This window comes from Sphaeramia orbicularis, chromosome 13 (assembly GCF_902148855.1).
Source record: "Sphaeramia orbicularis chromosome 13, fSphaOr1.1, whole genome shotgun sequence".
Classification (NCBI taxonomy): domain Eukaryota; kingdom Metazoa; phylum Chordata; class Actinopteri; order Kurtiformes; family Apogonidae; genus Sphaeramia; species Sphaeramia orbicularis.
This window is the reverse complement of record NC_043969.1, coordinates 4917277-4940080: the sequence shown is the minus strand read 5'-3', so window position 1 is coordinate 4940080 and position 22804 is coordinate 4917277. Positions and strand designations below refer to the sequence as shown.

Below are 22804 nucleotides of genomic sequence, written 5' to 3'. Positions count from 1 at the left end.
CTGGAAGAAAAGAAAGGAACAACCTATTAAAGTTAATGAACACCATTCTTACAGTAAAATATACTCCCACATTTGGAGTTTTGACGATGGAAGTAGTGAGTGTTGTTTAAGCTTTTTTCTTTCATTTGTCAGTCTCCAAGAATTTTTACTACTATTAATGAAAACCCCCAAAATTAACTGAAATAAAAATAAGGCTCAAGTTTACTTAAATCCAAGTTTACAAAAACTGAAACTGAAGATTTTTTTTTATTTACACTATCTTAGCCGTGTTATTTCATACATAAATCTAGCAACAAAATAATAAAATATGACTGATACACACATCTGTCATAGTTGTCTTTAGTTAATGATTGTTCATATGCCAAATACGACAAAAAAATAAAAAAAATGCTATTGTCAGTGAAGCTAATAAAACTAAAATTAAGCATATTCAGAAATAAAGAAATAAATAGATAAACTATCATGCTTGTGGAAAACTGAAAGCAAACTGATGTGTGTCCTACATAGTCCACCGTGATCTCTTGCTCTGACTGCAGCAGCAGGACGCTCTGGTCGATAGCTCTGATGGAGCACATGGAGCCTGGATGAGCCTGAAGACTCAGAGTGGTCTTCTCTGCTGGGAGGTGCTGAAGGGACGAGAACCTCAGAGACACCTGCACATCAGAGGAACGTTGTTGGTTACTTGTGAGATGCAGTTAGGCACTGTCTTTGAAACTAAAGGATGTTTTTGTAAACCACAGAATTTTACCCTAAATTATCAGAACATAATTTATATCATGTAAAAGAATTGCATTTATGTTCATGCAACATATTTTACATCATTTTGCTCTACTTCTGTGCACTGTGTCTTTGGACCACTGTCTTCCAGACAATATGCAAACAGTAGTACAGTGTTAAGACAGAAGTTGTTTGAGACATTAACTCCATGTGATTGATGGGGATTGTATGTATTCATCTGCCTTGGCTGAGGTCTGTGCTGTGAGTGCTGTTGCATTCAGATTTACTGTACCATACCTTGTTATTGAGGCAGAGCTGAATGGGGAAGTCCCTGCTATCGGCCACAGTCTCTCCACTGGGCATCACAGTGTACACAACCAGCTGGGCAACTGGCGCCAGGTTTATCACCTCTCGCAGCAATACAGATACCTCTCCTTTGTGACTAAGACATAGCAGAAAGGACCTTATTTAAATACATTAAAACTGCACAACATTCATGAAAATAGTGTGTGCTTTCATATCTTGCCAAATATCATGCTAGAGCATGGGACAACTTATTTTATTTTCAGGGGCCACATAAAGCACAATTTGATCTCAAGCAGGCTAGACCAGTAAAATAATGGCATAGTGAGCTATAAATAATGACAACTCCAAAGTTTTCACTTGTTTTTAGTGTAAAAATACTAAAATTACATTGTGAAAATGTTTACATTTACAAACTATCATTTCACACATAATATAAATAACCTGAATGACCTGAAATTTTCTTTAAAAAAATAAGTGAATTTTAACAATATTATGCCTCAGCTTATTATTTACACGTACATTATAACTTACAGAGCAGAGTAGATCTACAAAGGCACAAAACTCTTTAGTAACAGGCATCTGGAACTGAAAAATGTATAACTTAATACATATTGTTCTGTGTAATTTTTGCACTCTGTCGTCTCATTCAGGTTGGACCCATTGCTGGGCCAGTTTTAGCCCACGGGGCCGGCCGTATGTTTGGCACCCCTGTGAGAGAGAGCCTTATATTTTGTGAACTGCCACCCTTGCTTTAAATCTCACATTAGGTTAGTTTGTACCAGTTCCTGCTTTAACGGCAACGGGCATGCGGCCATGTTGCACAACTGCACCCCTGGACATCACCTGCAAAGAAACACAAAGCAGAAGGACAGATTTGTGTTTAAAACACTAAGTTTACACATCCTATTTGGTTTTTTAAACCTGTTTAAAGACATGAGGAGAAATTTGACTATGAGTTACTGTAAAGGAAATCACAGCATGATCCAACTATTAATTAATTTATACCAATGGAAATTACACACAGCAAACCACAAACATTACACACAAAACATGAAAAATGTAACACTTAGCATAAAACTGCAGAACTCTTACACAGTTGAGGTTAAGATAAGTTAAGGCAGTGCATTTCAAGGATTACGTGCCCTCAGAAAGACACCTCATATGTTAGTTAATTGTTTTTCTGGCTCACAGGATGTACAACATCTTCTTCCCATCTGTTTTGAAACCCCCTCACTAAGTGAAAGGACAGTAGTCTGGAGGTGAAACAATATACTGAAAATGGCAAGTTTGGGCAAAGCAGGGATTTAGTGATTTTAATGACTCATTTTCCCTAACATTATGCTGCCAAAGTTTTGCACCGCCCAAGATGAGAGGGACTGACTTACAAAAATTACAAACTAGTCAAACAGCCCCTACAATTTTTTCCCGAAAATTCTAGGATAAATTTCCCCAAAATTCTAGGAAATTTCACATTGTTGCAACCCTAGTCTCCACAACTGATTCAAACACTAAACTCTTACCTCTTCTGCAAAAAATGTGTCAAACAGTAAAGTAATTTCAGATTGTTCAATATTTGTAGGTTTTGTTGGTTCTAAAAGCAGAAAAATAAGATCAAATATGTTCCTTCCATTTGTGTAATAGATCATTTAAAATGCAATATCAAAAGACATTCACAATATAACATTATGTATTACCTTCCTATACATCTGGATATCAAATTTTGATCATTTTCCACACTTTGAACATGAATCACAAGGAAGAAGGTCACTTACACAGTATAAATCAGATTAACAATTTCTTCTCGTAGCTTATAAAGTGTGAAGTCTTACCAGGTAAAAGAAATCCAAGGCTTCCAGTTTCAGTCTTTAGCTCTGCCCCTTGGATGATGTATTGAACTTGCACAGCTGCATCTCCGTCACAGGGAATCTTCCCATTGTTCTGCATGATCTTCAGGAAACTGTTGCTCTTGGAGTAGAATGCTGCTGATGTGGGTGAAAGGCCTGTCTGTACTCTGGTTTACGCACTGTGGACAGATATGGCTCATATCTCCTCAGTCTTCCTAGAACTCGCCTTGTAGGGAATAATAGTCCTTTCAGTGAAATAACTGTTCTGGAAAATGGCCTGTGAGGATACCAAAAACCAGCCACCAACCTTTAGAGTCACTGAGTTCTTCCAGAGGGAGGTGTCCAAAGAAAATGAAGCCATGCCTCTCATGTCAGTAGTGAGAGTTAGATTTTGTGGAATTACTGTCAAATACATACACAGGTTCATTGGTGACAGGTTTGGAATCTGGTCCGACCATTTTGACCTAGGAGCAAGGCAGAAAGGAAAACCTTAAATTTACTCCCAAATGTTTCTGTCATTGTTACTACGGGAACAAATGTCCTGCCATCCCTCCTCCCAGTAATCAAGTTTTTTTTAAAGAATCTGTTGTGCATTGTAATGTCAAGATACTATCCATGTGTGTCCAAAGCCTCACTGTCCTCCCATCACATGTCTCTTTCATGTTACACTCATTCACTGTGATGAATATCAGTGACACAAGTGTAGCATGAATTCTGATATGTCTGTTCAGAGGCTGCCACCTTTGAAAATCAGACCAGTTTGTGAGTGAGACTTGAAAAGATATAATTTCATGTGATTTAGACATTTCTTCTTTAGAAAAAAAAAAATGTGACAGTTGGTGGGCTGCCTGAAAGTTGCCATAGTCACTAAAGTAAGTAAGGTTATATCCTTGTTATTGCCCCCCAAATACACTAACTCTAATCTAAGCAACTCATTGCCACTAGTATTTCATGTGACAAGAGGAACAGTTTGTAGCCCTTTGGAGTCTGTGTGTATTTTGGCAATTTTTGAATACTTTTGATTTTGCCTTCGTATTCCTCGTTAAAAAACTGTTTTCCTTGCCTTTTGATATTATTTTTTCAGCACAACATCACCTGCTGACTTTACAGTTATGTCTTCATTTGATAGCTATATTAACACACTGAACCTAAACACTTATTTCACAAAAAACATGATGACACTAGAAGCACTCGGAGAGCGCAGACCTCCGCCAAGGCTGATCAGTGGCCCCCCCTGTGGGCCCCCCCACGCCAAGGAGGTTATGTTTTTGCCAGGGTTTGTTTGTTTGTTTGTCTGCCTGTTTGTCTGTCCGTTAGTGTGCAACATAACTCAAAAAGTTATGGACAGATTTTGATGAAATTTTCAGGGTTTGTTGGAAATGGGCCCCCCTGTGGGGCCCCCACCCCCGATCACCACCAAAATTTAATCATTTCTTCCTTATCCCATTTCCAACAAACCCTGAAAATTTCATCAAAATCTGTCCATAACTTTTTGAGTTATGTTGCACACTAACGGACAGACAAACAGGCAGACAAACAAACAAACAAACCCTGGCAAAAACATAACCTCCTTGGCGGAGGTAATAAACTATTTTTATAAGTTAGAATGAACATATGAAATGAAAACCTCAACAAAAAAATTACAAATTTAGCAAATAAAGTTATATGCAACTATTTACATCAAAATGCAGCAATGCCTTAGACAATTTCAGGAAAACTATATACAACTATTTACAAAACAATCTGGTGTCACAATATGATACCACAAACATGTTCAATAAACCATTTTTTCAACTAAGAAAACTATATACAACTAGAAGCACTCGGAGAGTGCAGACCTCCGCCAAGGCTGATCAGTGGCCCCCCCCGTGGGCCCCCCTACCCTGATCACCACCAAAATTTAATCATTTCTTCCTTATCCCATTTCCAACAAACCCTGAAAATTTCATCCAAATCTGTCCATAACTTTTTGAGTTATGTTGCACACTAACGGACAGACAAACAAACAAACAAACCCTGGCAAAAACATAACCTCCTTAGCGGAGGTAACTATTCATGAAAACAAGCAAATGTCACAAGATGACATGACACACATTTGATTGGTTGATGTAGTGCACTCTTCCACCAAACGCTGTGACATTTTTCTTTTTTCATGCAACCACTTCCCTTAGAAGCCTGTTTTTACCCTCTTTTCCTGCACCAAATGTACACCAAATATGATGACAATATTGCAGAAAATTATGTTTTTATTGTGAATCATGAGTCTGGTTTTACTTTCAACACAACTGACTTCACAGTATTACTTTTACATCTGCACTTTCCACACAAGTTGAAAAAGACTGTCTTTCAGCATTTCGATATTTGACACAACTTGTTAAATCTTTTTTTAAAAAAAAGTCTAATTTTGCTAAAGCTGTAATATATAAAGCCTCATCATAAAGCTAGAAATAGTTAGCTAGTCTGTAAAATGTACAAGGAAGGTTGGATATTATAATCGGGAAAAAATTTAGAGACCACTGCAGTTTGCTCTGAAATAAGCATGTTGCATGTATGACAGCCATTCCATTCCTGTCTTATTTAGAAAGGAGAAATATAAAAACCACCACTGTGGCTATCACTATCTTCTTGCAATAGGACTAGCTTGGTGGCAAAAACAGTGCTATTAGTACTCCAAAAGTAGTTAAAATTAAAACAACAAGCAGTGTTAAGGCCCTCACCCTCCCGCCCGCCCGCCTCCCAATGCGACTGCCGAGGCCACCAACAGTGAGAGGACACCGTATCATGGGCTCGATCCAACATTCTGCGAGATACACACAGTTTTATACTTCTGAAAACCACCAACTTCATCGCAGCTCGTCACAGCCACGCCCAACATTTGATCAAAAATGTAATGATTACTTTTGATCACACATAGTGTCAGTGATTTTCACCAAGTTTGGTCCAAATTGATGTAAACCCTAGGAGGAGATGATGAAAGTATGAGGGTGAGATTCTGACAAAACCCAATTCATTTCTATGGCACAGTTTTGATGTTGTCACGGCAACACAACTGTAAATAGGGGTGTGTCCTCATTGGCGTTTTGGTTCAATTTGGCATGAGGGATGTGTGTGCCAAATTTCTTTTGACTATGTCAAAAAATTTTTTTGTCCCATTCAAAAACAGTAGGGGTGCCAGAGAGCCATTTTACAATCCTACTAATTGCGTCGAAGTCAATCTGACACTGTCTCCGTGAGATATACACCACTTTTATATTTCTAAAAATGCTGCTTCATTGTGAACTGGTCACAGCCATGCCCAACATTTTAGCAAAAATGTAATTGATCACTTTTGATCCCAATTGTGTAGGTGATTTTCACCATGTTGGTGCAAATTGGATGTAAACCCTAGGAGGAGATGATGAAAGTATGAGGGGTGGGATTTTGTAGGTCCACACTTCCACCCAATATGGCTGACTTCCTGTTGGCTTTAGGGAGGGGCCATAATGTAATTTTTTTACGTGTCCTACCATGGGCTATGTCTGTACCAACTTTAATTTTTCTATGTGAAAAAAAAATTTGGGAGGGCTCCCACCAGTGTACTTTGATTTTTGAGGGGCATGGCCGAGTCATTTTGCGATATTTTTTCTCGGCAACTTCAAAGAAAAAGTTTTTCGCCAGGCTTCAGTTTTTAACCAAATAAAATTGACTTTTGTTAACGTTCGGGGGGTCAAATTTGCATTCAAAGTGGCGAAAGTAAAATAATAATAACGGAACCATGTGATTTTAAACTACCCTCGCCGACATGTGTGCTTGGGCTCGGCCTAATAAAAACAATAACTATTGAAAAATTCTTGATTTCTGCTCTGACAATGTTCCATACTCTGACTGGTTTCTCTATCAGGACAATGCTTCTTGCCCTCAGCTACTGTAGGTCAATAAAGGTGTGGATGACAGACCACCAGATGAAGACCCTGTCATGGTCAGCCCAATCTCCAGACCTGAACCCACTTCTGGAATATAATCAAGAAGAAGATGGATGGTCACAAGCAATGGAACATTGCTGAGCTTCTTGAATTTCTATGCAGGAGCTGCAAAAAGTCCTCCAACAGGCGGAGAGAGACTAGACACTTGAAAGCTGTCATTGAAAATCAGGGTTATTCCATCAAATATGATTTCTGAACTTTTCCCAAGTTATAATATTAGTATTGTGTTGTTTAGAAAGGAATATGAACTTCTTTTCTTACATTATTTGAGGCCTGAAAACATTGCATTTTTTTGATATTTCAACCATGTGTCGTGTTCTGCAAACCATGCTCTAAATAACAATATTTTTATTTGGAATTTGGGAGAAATGTTGTCGGCTAGTTTAGCAAATAAACAAAAATGTTCATTTTACTCAGACATCTATAAATGGTCAAATCAGAGAAAGTGAAAATTTTGCAGTGGTCTCTTATTTTTTTTCCAGAGCTGTATTATATAAGTACTGTGCTATTGGTCCATCTACAATTTACCTTTCCCTCAAAGGGGATGCCAGGTTTGTACGCTGCAGCTACTTCCTCAAAAGTGACAGATCTGATGTGACTGCTGAAGCTGGTCTGCCCACTGCCTTTCAAGAGACTCCTGGATGATAGATAACATAAATTAGAGCTCGTCATGAAACTGTTACCATCACTCAGTGAACATGAACATTATCTGAGGCTGAGTCAACCTACCAGTGCAATGCTCCTGAATTTCAGCATCTAACAAGAAAGTATCATCATACATGCCCTTGTTGAGGAAAAAGTCTGTCAGATTTCACAGCCTGTGTGACAAACCACTTTTATCCGTCTAAAAGATAAAAAAAAAGGGTCAAAGTCAATATTAAAAAAGAGACTGAATTAGTAAGAGCAGTGTAGTAGCAGTAGGTAGGTCAGATTTAGTTCCATATACTCACTGTCAGTTCGTAAGTCTTGCATACATCTTTTTCTTGAGAAGTTGAAAACCAGTAAAGCGAACAGCGTGTCTACAAAACACTGCTTTGACTGAACCGAGGACTGGTTTTCCATAAGTGTATCTGCAGGAAATAAAAAAAATTGATTATTTAATCCTAACTGATTTACAGAAAAGCTGTCCAGGAAATGTATGCATTTATGTAAAATATTTTTTGCAGTGGATATTGGCTGATAAAGGAAATAATCATGACAACAGATGCTGAACAAACTAATCACATTTTTAATGGCATGTATGATTTAATATTTGGACATCTAAGGAGAATTTGCCAACTGAAATGGTACTATATTTGTTTTGTTTTGGGTTTTTTTTTTGGTTGTTTTTTTTTTGCCTTTTTTTTTTATTGGAAAAGCTGAAAAATAAACAAGGGGGTAATCAGCGACCTCTACATCATATACCAGTCATCACTACACATTGGTCCTATATTTTTACATGTTAATATTTACAATGCACCTACAGTGTTACCTCTGTGAGACACTGACCAGGCCACCATGAGGTCCTCCATTGATTTATGTGTTGCTATTATGAAGCCAGCAGTTTACATTTTGGCTGTCACCCAATTTTGTGGCCTATTTCATGACAAAAAGCACAGGAAAGTGCAAAGTGCAATGAGCAATTGAATTCTGAGGCTAGTTTATCAAAACAATAACTGGTCAACTTCAAATTAAAAACATTTGACATAAGCTATTAATCACAACTACTAGTGAGATGTTTGTCAGGAAAAAAAGTGGTTTATTTAAATAAGTAGAGGCTCCAGTCTGATTGGCAGAAAAACTTACTGTTAATCAAAGCCTTGTGTTAACCCTACAATCTTTTTAATGAAGGAATAATTTAAAAACAGACCCCCAGAATTCAGAGGATCCAAATACACTGATCAGCCATAACATTATGACCACTCACAGGCAAAGTGGTATTAATTTTGATTATCTCTTTCCAATGGGACCTGTCAGTGAGTGGGATATATTCGGCAGCAAATGAACATGTAGACCTTGAAGCTGAAACGGCAAATGGGCAAGAGTAGGGATCTGAGTAACTTTGACAGGGGGGAAATTATGATGGTCAAATCAGCCCCGCCCCTGTCGCCCGGGGCGGTGGCCTTGCTGTAGTGCACCAAGACAAATACATATGCAGAGGGATGAGCACCGATGACTTTCCCACATTTGAGTCACAAATGATCAAGATTGGCTAGTCCAGTTTGTTTACTGTTTCTTAATCTACCGTCCCCTGGCCCTGCTGGTGCCTTCTTAAGCGATTTCAGTGATTTCCTTACATCAATAATAAAACTGGAGAAGGTTTTAATTCTTGGGGATTTCAATCTGCACATCGATAACAATTCATCCAGCCCAGCAATGGAACTTTTAGCCATGACTGACACTTTTAACCTCAAACAACATGTATCTGGCCCCCACCCACAAGAAAGGAACATACCCTGGCACCTGGTTTTCTCATTGGGCTTACACGTCACAAATGTGTGTGTTGAGGATGTCCACTTGAGTGATCATTGTGGTGTGTTTTTTTGACTTATGTGTGCCTCTTGAGCCCAAGCCTGCACCTAGAAGGGCCAAGAGGAGGATTATTACAGAGTCCACAGCCCAGGATTTCCGTGCCCTGTTTAACCCTAGTCTTCTTAATGAGTGTCCCGATGTTGATGAGTTTATCCAGTGCTTTGCCACACACTGCAGCTCTATTCTGACCAGGTGGCTCCCGTGAAAACTAATGTCACTCGTAAGTGGTCTGGTACCTGGATAATGAAAACATCTTAAACCTAGGAGAACTTGTCGCAAAATGAGCGTCTTTGGAAATCAACCCAGTTGGAAGTACACAGGTTACATCTTAAAGATCTCATAACCTCATTAAATAAAATTGATTAAGGAGGCAAGATCCAGCTACTTCCACAAACTTATAGCCACAAACAAGAAAAACCCCAAAGTAATCTTTGACACAATTCCAGTCCATTGTGTCCCCTGCTGTCCCTGCTGCCCTGTGCTCTGTAAAGCTGACAGCAATGACTTCCTAAACTTCTTCACAGACAAGATCGGGATATTAAACACAATATCCCACCACCCCTCTGGCCGTCTGACCCTATCTGATCCCCCTCTGCAAACCTGGTCCTCTTTCGACCCCTGTGACCACTGGAGGACATCTCAGCACTTTTTATCCAAAACGAACCCTCCTCCAACTCTGCAGACATCCTCCCCCATAAGCTCCTTGTCGGTGTCTTTGACACTATTGCGACCATGGGTCACAAGTTTTTTAACCTGTCGCTCTCAACTGGTTTGTTTCCCAGCTCCTTCAAACAGGCCATCATAGAACCTAACTAAAGAAAACCACACTGGACCCCACAGACTTCAAAAGCTACAGGCCCATTTCAAAGCCTCCCCCTATTGGCCAAAATCCTTGAGAAAGCAGTGTCAAAACAACTTACCGCTTTTCTGGAGACACACCAGATCTATGACACTTTTCAGTCTGGGTTTAGACACGCCACTCAACAGAAACCGCACTATTAAAAGTGTCTAGTGACATCTGATGGCGGCTGACTCCGGGAAATCCACGGTCTTGGTCCTGCTAGATCTCTCCTCGGCCTTTGACACAGTGGACCATACCATAATGATTGAGAGACTGAGGGACCTGGTAGGGATGTCAGGTCCTGTGCTAGACTTGTTCTCCTCTTACCTGACCGGCAGAAGCTTCACTGTGTCAATAAACAACTTCCAATCTGACTCAGCGGATCTACTGTGTGGTGTGCCCCAAGGCTCTGTCCTGGGACCAGTCCTATTCTTACTCTATGTCCTCCCACTTGGCCACATTATCCAACACTATAGTGATGTCTCCTATCATCTATTCGCGGATGACATCAGATATACTGCTCCTTTAACTCCTCTGAGCCCCACAAACTGAGTTCCTTAATCAACTGCTTGTCAGAGCTGAAGCAGTGGCTAAATGATAACAGCCTCCAGCTGAACTCCAGCAAAACTGAGACCCTCATCATTGCCCCGGATAGTGCAATCCCAGGGATCAAACATCACCTTGGAGACCTGAGTTCCTCGGTAAGACAAAACTGAGGAATCTGGGTGTCATCTTTGACCAGGACATGTCTTTAGAATTCTACTCCAAACACCTAGTCAAAAACTGTTTCTTCCACCTACGCAACATCTCCAAACTCAGATCTATGGTGTCCACAAATGAGCTCGAGATGATCGTTCCACGCTTTTGTATCTTCTCGCTTAAGACTACTGCAACAGCCTGTTACATGCTTAAACAAGAAGGAGCTGGCCGGTCTACAGTTTGTCCAGAACTCTGCTGCCAGGCTCCTGACCCGCACAAACAGGAGAACCCACATCACTCCCATCCTTAAATCTCTCCACTGGCTCCCTGTTCTATATCGTCTTCATTTCAAAATTCTTGTGCTAACTTTCCGGGCCCTACATGGCCAGGCCCCTGCATACATTGCTTCCCTGATCCAGCCTACAGCTCGACTTGTAGCTTGAGGTCTCAGGACAGCACCTGCTGATGGTTCCACGGACCCTGTTTTAGCACACGCGGTGACAGCGTCTTTTAAAGCTGTGGCACACGTCTATGGAATGACCTGCCTCTACACCTACGGTCCATGGACTCTGTAGAGAGCTTTAAGAAACACCTCAAAACCCTCCTGTTCAAAAAGGCTTTTTAGTCTCCCCACCTGACCCAGGACCACCACAGACTGATTACACTCTATGTATTCATCATAACGTACTCCATGTGTCACCCCCCCCCCCCCCCCCCAGTCTCTCTATATCTCTATCGCTCTCTCTTTTCTCCTCCTTTACTCTCTCTCTCTCTCTTTAACCCCAACTGGTCAAGGCAGACAGCCATCCTTCAGGAGTCTGGGTCTGCTCGAGGTTTCTGCCCGTTAAAGGGAAGTTTTTCCTCGCCACTGGTACCAATCACAAGTGTTTGCACCTGAAGGATTCTGTTGGGTCTCTGTAACTTAATTTGATTCTGATTTGAATTGATAAAGCACTTTGTGACTCTGTCTGTGAAAAGTGCTCTATAAATAAAATTTACTTTACTTTACTTTATCACTGGGTCAGAGCATCTCCAGGTCTTGTCGTTCATTCCCAGCGTAAAGTGGTTGGTACTGACCAAGAATCTAAACAACTGGATCTCAACCAATCAGCACCTATGGCAGCAGAACATATAGTAACTGTTCAACATTGTGTAGGTTCCCCTTTTATGACAAAAACAGCTCTGACCCGAGGTCTAAACTCCACCAGACCTCTAAAGGTGTGCTGTGGTATCTGGACCAAGACGCTACCAGCAGATCCCTGAAGTCCTGGAAGTAGAGAGGTGGGCCTTCATGGATGACATTTATCTGTCCATCACCTCCCACAGATGCTCAGTTTGCCTGCAGTTATCGAGATGCTCTGACCCAGTCATCACCGTTACAATATGGACCTTGTTAAAGTCAGTCAGTTCCTTACGTTGCTCATTTGCTGTTTCCAACACAGCGGCTTCAAGGATTAAATGTTCACTTGATGCCTAATATATCCAACCCAGTGAAAGGTCCCATTGTAATGGAATATTTAATGATACTTCTTCTCCTATCTGTGATCAAAAGTTACTCATTATTTTATTACCAAAAAGTGCTTTTTGGAACTAGCAGCTTGTGGTCGCTGGTGGAATTATACTACATTGGCTTCCACTTTCACGCTGGAGATGTTGCGCATTGACATAGCCATGGTAGACAATAGTGTTTGGTGGCTTCTTCTGCCTTTAACGCAGAAGTATAAAGTTGTCTTTTCTGAGGACACCTCTTGTTATCACCACAGTGGTACCTAAAATGCTAATCTGATGTAATTACATGGTTTTTCTAATTTTTCGCTAATACCCTCCAAATGTAATATCCTGTGCATGTCTGCATGCAAGAGCCACCAAAACAATCAGTTAATTAAGTACTAGCAGCAGCTAATGGTGTGTGGGTTTATTGATTCCACTATTTACAGTGTGACATGTCAATTGCTAACACATGTTTTTAACATGCGCACATTGCCTAAGAAGGGACACTAACTTTCCACAGACTTTGAAGGTTGCCTCCTCATCCAGGATTGTGATCACATCAGGCAGTGAACCTTCACCTCATACCTTGGGCAACACTAAACCAAAGGAAACAAAATCACAGTCAAAAAACAACTGAAATTTCAACAACAGTGATACTTCTACACTAGTGTTTAACTGAACCGGACCGTATTCCTTGATATCGAAGTTGTGGGATATTTGTTCTCCTCTGTCTGTCATAGCAGTAATCGTGTAGCGTCCTTGAGCTGCTTCAGGGATCATTGGATGGGAAGATCGAGGATGCCATCTATGGTCTTGTCCAGCACTGGGCGATGCGATTTGAAGAGGGATCCTACATTACATACAAGGAGCAGTTTTTTATATGAAGTTTTTCAGTGTGTGGCTTTTAAAAAGTGGCAGAGAGATGCAGTAAGTAGTTCACCTCTTTCTCATCTGGGTTTCCTGGAATAGTAATACATAAAATCTGTATTGGGCCCTTACAGTCCTGAACTGCCTATTTTATCTTGTGAACATACAATATTGTCTCTGAGTTTGTAATTATTATTGCCCCTTGGCATCAGCTGCAGGGGTATTGTTGTACCCTGCCCAGTGTCAGCGTGATTACTCTTCACCAATCTTCGATCTCCGTCATGTTGGTATCATGTGAACTTAGAGTAGAAGCTTTTAAATGTGGTCTCTGGCCATGAACCATGACCTACATTTTCAAGGTTAAATTGGGATTGAGATGTAAAATTTGGATGGCAATCTTGACCTATAGTTTTCAGGTCTTTTTTTTGGTCAATGCATTGTCATGGGGACACATAGAATAATCAAATACAGAGATGGGGGTGGTACTGGGAGGGGAGCAGCGCAGCAACAGGGGTATGACCCTTTGCACCAACGTCACAGTTATCACGTGACTAGGGGTGCAGTGCCATGGTGGACGGCAAAAGCGACACAGCAAACAAACAAATGAGCAACGGATTATGGCTACCAGCAGTGAAAATAAGGTTTTGGAGTTGTCCTGCGAAGTGACTCACCTTACTGGACGGCACAAAGAATGCTATTTGGAGAAGCTAATGATAGCAAGGCTAGCTACCGACCCTTACCTTCTCCCTACTGACGTGTTTACGGATCTAGCAAATCCTCCAGTCTACCGGAGTTTAATGCTCTCGATCTGTTACCATTCTGTTATAAATGGAGTGTCCCCATACACAGGTGCTGATCTAAAAGCATACTAAAGTCTGGATGCTTACCAGTTCTTAGTCTCAGGTTAGATTACTGAGTCACTGTACCACACTCATAGCAGAGGAATGGATCTCATTATGGTAAAGGAAAGATACAGCTAACGTTAGCTAGCTAGCTGTGCATGTTTTTAACATGTTTCCCCCAGCATGCCATCAAACTCAATAGACTATAACCAAAAGCAGCTCTAATTAACTAACATTGTGTGATAATGTTAGTGGCTGTCATAAGTAGCCTACAATATTAGCTCTGTTGCTGAAGTGGCTGCCTTTCTACTATCTACACACAGTAATATGTACAGTTCCACCACTAGAACATATGGCACAGCATAATGACAACAACAGTAGGACATGGAACATAGTGTAGCTGGTACAAAGTCAGCCCCTACAACAAACAGAGCTAATATGAAAGGTACTTATGACAGCCACTGGAAAACAGTGGTGCTAATGTGCTATCGACAAAAACAGAGCCTGTTCTATCTGTAATAATCAGGTCCATCATATCCAGGCTCCGTCCGCAACCCAGCTGAAACCATGGGTGTCTTTGAAGAAGGATGGAACTGTTGTGTGGCGACCAAGGTTTAAAAGAGGGTTAAAAAACGAACAAAAATGAGAACGTTCAGATCAAATTCGATATTAGTCAGTTTGCCATCCAGTGTGCAGTCTGGCACTTCCGCCGTCCGTCATGGTGCTTGTTTGTGGCGCGAACAGAGCATGACGTAACATGCAAAGGATCAATGATCAATCTTTCTCTGGGGGGGGGGGGGGGGGGGGGGGCACTACCATTACAACGTTCAACATTGGTTTTGTCTTATGTGCACTAGATAGTTGTCCTAAAGACTTCAGTGTAACAGAAAAAATCTTACCTTTCAGGACTTTACAGCACTGCAAAATCTCTTTTTATGTTACATTAGAAATGCTTTTCATCACAGTCAGTACTTTATTTTAAGTTTAGCAAATCAAACATAAACTACAAGCCACAGTAGCTTGTCATGCAGAATTGCTATGAAGTCAGAATTATGTCCCTTACCTGAAGCTCCACCACTTTATACTAGAGGAAAAGATAACAAAATATTACTTATAATATTCAGGAATATATAAATATGCCCAACATGAAAAATACAATAGGTGTTAACAGTTTGGGAACTGACAAACAACAATTTGATGCAATTTTCAAATGTTATATTTAAAATCTTCCAGTCAATGATCTAAAATCTAAAAATAATATAGGGGCTTCTATCATTTGACATCTCTTGCAAGCTACCCTTTTGCATGTGCTATATTTGAATGAATTTCACATTCATGGCATACAGTTGTGTTTTCAACCTGTAATCACAAACGGAAAGGCCTTGAGCCCATATTGATTCAGATGTTTGGGTCAAATGCAATGTATGCCAAATGAACTCTGACAGCATGTTTATCACACTACTCCACACAGCGCCTCACACCCACGCTGTCTTCAAAATCAACAAACAGGCCTTCGTTCACCACCCACTCTCCTGAACCAAAATAAACCTTGCTCTTAAATTCACTGACTGGATGGCAGAAATCAATCGGATACAAAGTTTGATCTTTGGAATTCTTACACATATCATAAACTCATGACTCTGAGAGACAAATGTATTAAAAACTTACCACTCGATTCACAGGAATAAAATTGGTATCCACTGACACAATTCGGAACTGGACTTTAAAGAAAAGAAAAGAAAAAAATTACCACCTGCAACATATAGAGTATATACACTGCATGAAATATCCAGTCCATGGTTTATGACAGACAAGACTCTAGGGAAAGGCTTCACTGTTACCTGTACTTGTTACTCTTGGTTGTTAATTGACAGGATTATGCAAAACTACCACACTGATTTGACTGTCACATCATAACATTCTACTACATAGACTGCAAAACTGTATTATGAAACCTGCTCAATGCTTTAAAATACTTAAAAGAAAGGACTTTCACCATGTCTCCTGGCACCTACACATCTGACAATTTCAATATTTGTTGTTGGATTCGACAAAGGTCAGTTCGTGGTCCTCTGGCTGTCAATCTTGCTACATCAACATGCTCCAATTTCCATTTTAGTAAAATCATACAGAAACAAATGATTTCATTAGCCTAATGTTGATGATATACAACTGTATGTTTCATTCTCTTCAGACCACCTCAGTCTGGTAAGAATTCTCCTTAGCTGTACTGATGACAATCACTGGACGTCAGCAAAGTTTTTACATCTAAATTTAAATTCTAACAATGGGACCACAGGAATTACTAGGGCTGGGCAATCCCACAATCTTAGATTACAATCTATCTGTATTTTTTTTTTTTTTTTTAATATTACCTTTACTATTACCTTTATCAGGGATTACATCGTAAAAAAATAAAATAAAATCCCAGAACAGTCAAAACTTTCCTTCTCAGCTATTTGTTTTAAAAATTGGCCTGTTTATTAATGCGATTATTGTAATTTACAAGGAGCATTAATATGAGTCGATTTTAAGACCAAAAATCACCTCTGAGACATGGTACTTGAAGAAATGCTAAGTTTACTTCAAGGCCTTATTTGTTCACAGATAAGAGCTCACACAACAATCAAGGACAGTTGGGATGTGAGGAGAGATCTCTGCCAACCACCCAAAAGGAAGATGCTATGTTTCGTGCTAACTACATGCATTAGACACATGGTAATGATAAGGGTTTACACACAGGATAAGGTTTAGCATACAAGATGACATCTTAAAATGAGAATATCATCTGCTTGATACAAGAACAATCACACAATCATACAAGATATACAAAGGCCATAATAGATTAGGACACTGACGTAAGACTAATCAGGAACAGGAACCACAACAGGGACACAGTCATTTTTCTACCAGCATGACAGGGATTTGTTATTTTAATGTCACTTGCACAGGTTGCTAGGCTACTGAGTCAACATGCGGTGAGTCAGTTTTACACAGATGCTTTAGAGCAGGACAATTTGGGTCTACCACAGTTTTGGTACATTGCAGTTATAGTTCAGAAAAACATGGGTTACTGTCTACTTCATCTAGATATTGTCAGTATTAGCTATAATAATGATGATGATGATGCAAAAATACTGAATTTCTTGTCAAATAAAAAAGCACTCCACACAGTATATTTTCATTTTCAGTACTTTCAGTTTATAATCACCACATGGTCATGTCAGTTGCAGCCAACCACACATTTAATCACTTAACATACACAGTTAGTTCATTTTACATTTATATTAACCTTACACTGTTTTTATAGCATGCACACATAACAAGACTGTAAGGTGACAAAATTACTTATCCTTTTGTTCTTTTGTTTTGAGCTTTGTTTTGAGCATGGTGAGAATCCTTCCTGGTATTGGGGGAGAAAGGCATGCATGGAACAAGGTTTAATACTCCGGCCAGCTCATTAAGACTGGACCAACAAGCTGTGACATCATGGGGGTTAGTTTAGTGTACCTTTTCTTTGTATCAGTTGTATTAGGTGTCCATCTTCACCATCATGCCATTATATATATATATGTTCCCCTTTGTCTCATTATGTTTGGTCAGGTTGTTCTGTTCACATTTCCTGTTTCAATTATTGTTATATATGAGTACAGTTATTTTATGTTGGCCTCTTTTATAGGCACAATCTTTGAAAATTTGATTTATGATATTGTTGGACTTTTGTTGGATGAATAAAAACCCCATTTTGAAGCCTTTAATCCTGTGTCCTTGGTGCATGACTGCTTGGTCCCTAACACACAATCTCCAGTAACCAGAGAAAAGTACAAAAAACATGTTATTACTCACACACTTTTTTATAAGAATTAAGAAAATCTACTAAAAAAAATCGACCCAAAGATTGTCATATGTTCTGTTGGCAATTCACCCAGCCTTCACCCTCAGCTCTCAAAAATATGTCACTGCCATTACAAAGACAGTGCTCTGTTTAAAAACCTTGTCAAACTAATGAGCTTCCTGCCCCAATCTGAAAACTTGACGACACTCACTCATTTCCATCAGATCAAATTATTGAAAATTTAAAAAAAAAAAAAAAAAAAAATGTTAAGATGGACCAGATCAGTTATTAGGATATCCATATAAAAATAACACCAGACAGACTCCTGGAAAAAACAAAATGATGACTTAATATTTTCAGAGAGATGTCCAGTGTAAATCCATCAGAATGAGAGCATTTTGGATCCAACTCAACCTCTGGCTTCATTTTAGAACCAAGGTTCTTGATCCTCAGATTCAATTGACATAATTTTGTGTTACTACAGCCCTAGTTACTACATTTCCCACAGTAAAGCTTGGGATATTTTGTGGGTTCTTCCACACCAGTTTGTTATGTACATAGTCTGAACCCAACCAAAAAAAATCCTGATGATCTCAGTGGTATTTTCTTGCATTTGAAACTCCCACAGAGCTACAAACGTAAGTCACTGCCTCACTCACACCCTGTTGAATACTCACCAAGTCAAGGGAGGGACTCAACTGATGAGTATGAACATCGAGGTGAAATAATATGTGAGGAGTGGGCAAGATCATATAAATGCTACAGAGTTTAATTATGGGAAATGTAGGATCTACAGTTTTTGGAGAAATACTGTAAATTAAGCCAAGGCAATCCTAATTCTGGTGCCTTGATTTTAAAATTTACAATTCCCTCAGAGAAAAGTTAAATATCTAATTGGTGGAAATCTTAGAAGTTTTTCACTAAATATGGCACAGGTATATTACCTGGCAATAGCAGATTGATGAATACATTACACCTGAACCCAAAAAAATGCATCCAGATTTATGGGATTAGAAATGCAGTTTTAAAACCACACTATGCATTTCATTTCTATCGGATGGACTTTTTTCCCAGTGCAGTTTAAAAGAGAATCTTCTGGATTTACCAACAACCACTAGCAATATCTCTTGAGGAACCAAAATTCGTCTATGCCCTGAATATAGATATAATTCCTGAAGTTGTCAAGTAGTTGCTCAGCATTATGCAGATACTGAAAAGTAGTCCAAAAATTGTGCAAGTACAGCTGAATTTGTAAGTAGTGCAGGGGCAGAAATGTGGGCCATATGAAGAGACAGACTGCAGCAGCGTTGCCAATCCTAGTACACAGCAGGAAGCTCCAACACTGATATGCTGCTGGTGGACAATGTGGATGAAGTGCTGAAGATATTAGATACCTACCAGTTTGCCCTGGTTTGTAGATAGGCTTATCAGTCTGGATGATATGGATGAAAGAAGGAGGGTGAATGAGTATTTTGGCCTTCTTGTTCATCAAAGTGCTCTCACCTGAACAGTACATTAATCGATGCCACACTTGTTCTGGAAACCACAGGGACCTAGAACAAAAGCAAACACAAACTCTGTCATTGAGGGCATGAGGGTATGTTTGACTCTTTAAAGGTACAGGAGATTTTCATCACCAATTTTTTCATCAATCTGTAAACCCCAGTTATAGCCTAAGTATAACAAATCCGAAAGTCTTTCTGTGATTCTCACCTGAATCTCTTCCATCACAGTGAACAATTTCGAAGTTCCATCCATCATAAACAAACACTTGTTTACAAACAGAGCTGGTACGTAACTCAGGCATCTTCGAAATTTGTCGCAATGTGCATTGTGGGAAGCAGAGGTTTGCACAGCCGCCTGGCAGTGGCAGCGGCAGTGCAACCACATGATATTATATGGATGAAACCAACACGACGTGGAAATGGCTGAAACGTGGAAATGGCTGGAGGGAAGCGGAGCAAGTGGAGCTCCGCCTGGCAGCGGCAGCTGCAACACACACGACATGGAAACAGCTGGAGCTCCGCTTCCCTCCAGCCGTTTCCACATTTCAGCTGTTTCGTCATGTTTGTTGCAGTCGTGTGATATCATATGTTTGCACTGCCGCTGCCAGGCAGCTGTGCAAACTCCGCTTCCCACAATGCGACAAAATTCCGAAGATGCCCGAGTTACGTACCGGCTCTGTTTGTAAACAAGTGGTTTGTTTATGGTGGATGGCACTTCAAAATTGTTCACCGTGAGGGAAGAGATTCAGGTGAGTAATCACAGAAAGACTTACGGATTCATTATACTTAGGCTATAACTGGGGTTTTAGAGATTTGATGAAAATTTGGTGACGAAAGTCTCCCACAGCTTTAAGAAGAAAGACAAGAATGAGGGAAAGGGGGGGGTTCTGTACGAAGTAATCACTTTCTTTATACAACATCTTTACACCAACTTTAAATGTCTTTAAGTGCATTGGCAAACAGAAAAAGAAAAATTAATCAGTAGATAATAAAACAGTGAAACAGTAAAACACTCTGTTTCCTGAGATCCTTTACCCCTTTCAGTGTAGCTCTGCTTAAATACTGGTCTTATCTGTGTGCACTTTTTTTGCACTCAGTTCTTTATACACTGTTTACTACCCTGTTACATTTGGACTGTTACACTGTTACATCTATGTTTACATTGCTTACAATGTTATATTTGCACATTTTTATACTACTTTTACATTCTTCAATTGTATCTCTTCTTCAGTATATCTCTCCTTTGCACATTTTTACATCTTATCTTTTCTATTATATGTCTGTATCTTATTGAGTTGTACATAAGTTCACTGCCACTTGTAGACATGAGAAGCCCTTTAGGCAGTAAATCATACTTGGTTTCACATGTAAATCATATTCTTACATGCACAATTATACTCTTATACACACACTACTATACCCTCATACATGCACTATAGGGCTACATGATTTTGGCCCAAAAATAAAATCCCCTTTTTTTTTCCCTCTAAACACTTGATTTTTGATTTCGAGTTTGGGGTAAAACTACAAAAGACAACAGAAGTCAGAGTTTTGTTTTTGGGAGCAGCCCACAATGCAAGGGACTGCTCCCTACCTCAAACATGTGATGGTATCACAGAATCCCTGAAAATTCTGTGGTGGGTCCACAGAAGTTATAGTAATGTAACTCAGTGACAGGCATCAGTCATGCGTGCATCCATGCATGGTGTGGATCATGTAAGATGAGTGATCCCCATGCAGTTATATTTAAATTGGGGGATCCATGCATGGAGGAGACCGACCCAGGACACACTGGAGGGATTATATCACTGGGTTGTCCTGGGAATGCCTTGGCAGTTGCCCCGGAACTGGTGGATGTGGCTGGGAAGAGGACTGTCTGGGCTACTCTGCTGAGGCTGCTGCCCCCACGACCTGGACCCGGATCAGAAAAAGATGGTACGATATGGATCTGTGTGTGGACAACATATGGTGAGTGATCCCATGCAGTTATATTTGAACTGAGGGAACTGTGCATGGACCACAGGTTAGGTTGGTATCACTACTGTGGGCCTATCACAGATTCAAGGTTATAACAGTCTTCTGTGAAAGACAGCTCTCACAGTTAAGAGGAGGAGCCAACGGTAGCTCGGAGGCATGCGGCTCAGAGGCACACGGCCTGGAGCCTCAAAAGAGATTAAATAAATTCGATGATTTCCCTTTTTTAAAAATCATCCTGATTAAAATTTCGATTTCCATTTAAAATCGATTGATCATGCAACCCTAATGCACTACTACTATACTCTCACACACACTACTATACTCTCACACACACTACTATACTCTCTCACACATACAGGGGTTGGACAAAATAATGGAAACACCTTAAAAAATCAACAAAATATAATTTAATATGGTGTAGGTCCACCTTTTGCGGCAATTACAGCCTCAATTCTCCAAGGTATTGATTCATACAACTTGTGAATTGTTTCCAAAGGAATTTTAAGCCATTCTTCAGTTAGAATACCCTCCAACTCTTTTAGAGACGATGGCGGTGGAAATCGACGTCTTACTTGAATCTCTAAACTGACCATAAATGCTCAATAATGTTGAGGTCTGGGGACTGTGCCAGCCATACGAGATGCTCAACTCATTAGAATGTTCCTCATGCCATTCTTTAACAATTCTAGCTGTATGGATTGGGGCATTATCATCTTGAGGTGAAGGTGTTTCCATTATTTGTCCAACCCCTGTATTACTATACTCTCTCTCACACGCACACACACACACACACACACACACATACACACTATGATACTTTCCACACACAAGCTAACATACCCGTTCACATGCACAATCATACTCTCTTTTAATATTATCATCATACCATACAGAATGATAGGATGTGTGAATGACTACAATTGTTTGTGAGTAAGAGTTTGACTGAAATGGAAGTGAGTTTGACATAAATGGAAATAAAACTAAATTCTCAGGTCCTGATTGGTGGTCCCTGAAAATAGAAGATTTCATATTTATGACCAGCCTTCACAAACATGACTGACTTGAGAAAATGGCGGACCGGGAGCAACTCAATCAAGCCACTGGAATATTAAATAACATTTGAACACTCCAATTGTTGTCACAACAATGGCAGAAATGCTGCACCAAAGTCAAGAGCCATCCATGGGTGCCTCTTCAGCCATTCAGGAGGGAAGTGCAGCAGATCTTCTGAGCCAGATCAAGTTCATCGGGGAGCGCCACTGGCACTTCTGGAGCTAGCGTTAATATTAGCCAAGTAATGGTACCATGACATCAAACTCAGCAGCTATTTGGTGGATGGGCTTCAGGGTCAAGGAGGAGGCAAGTTCACTAAATTAGGTTAAAACACATTTATTTTGCCACTGGTTA

General features: G+C 40.0%; 1 protein-coding gene across 1 annotated transcript in view; it reads right to left on the bottom strand.

Annotated features, from left to right (window-relative positions):
* The window catches only part of LOC115431386 (alpha-2-macroglobulin), a 101930-nt gene that overhangs the window by 68893 nt on the left and 10233 nt on the right, over positions 1-22804 (bottom strand). The window contains 19 exon segments of the mRNA XM_075353508.1: positions 504-653; positions 1015-1157; positions 1800-1866; positions 2853-2876; positions 2878-3093; positions 3175-3261; positions 3263-3331; positions 7358-7463; positions 7555-7673; positions 7780-7823; positions 7826-7899; positions 12883-12967; positions 13058-13162; positions 13165-13194; positions 13197-13221; positions 15144-15164; positions 15749-15801; positions 19314-19420; positions 19422-19468. Of these exon segments, the coding sequence (XP_075209623.1) occupies positions 504-653; positions 1015-1157; positions 1800-1866; positions 2853-2876; positions 2878-3093; positions 3175-3261; positions 3263-3331; positions 7358-7463; positions 7555-7673; positions 7780-7823; positions 7826-7899; positions 12883-12967; positions 13058-13162; positions 13165-13194; positions 13197-13221; positions 15144-15164; positions 15749-15801; positions 19314-19420; positions 19422-19468 (1572 nt within the window).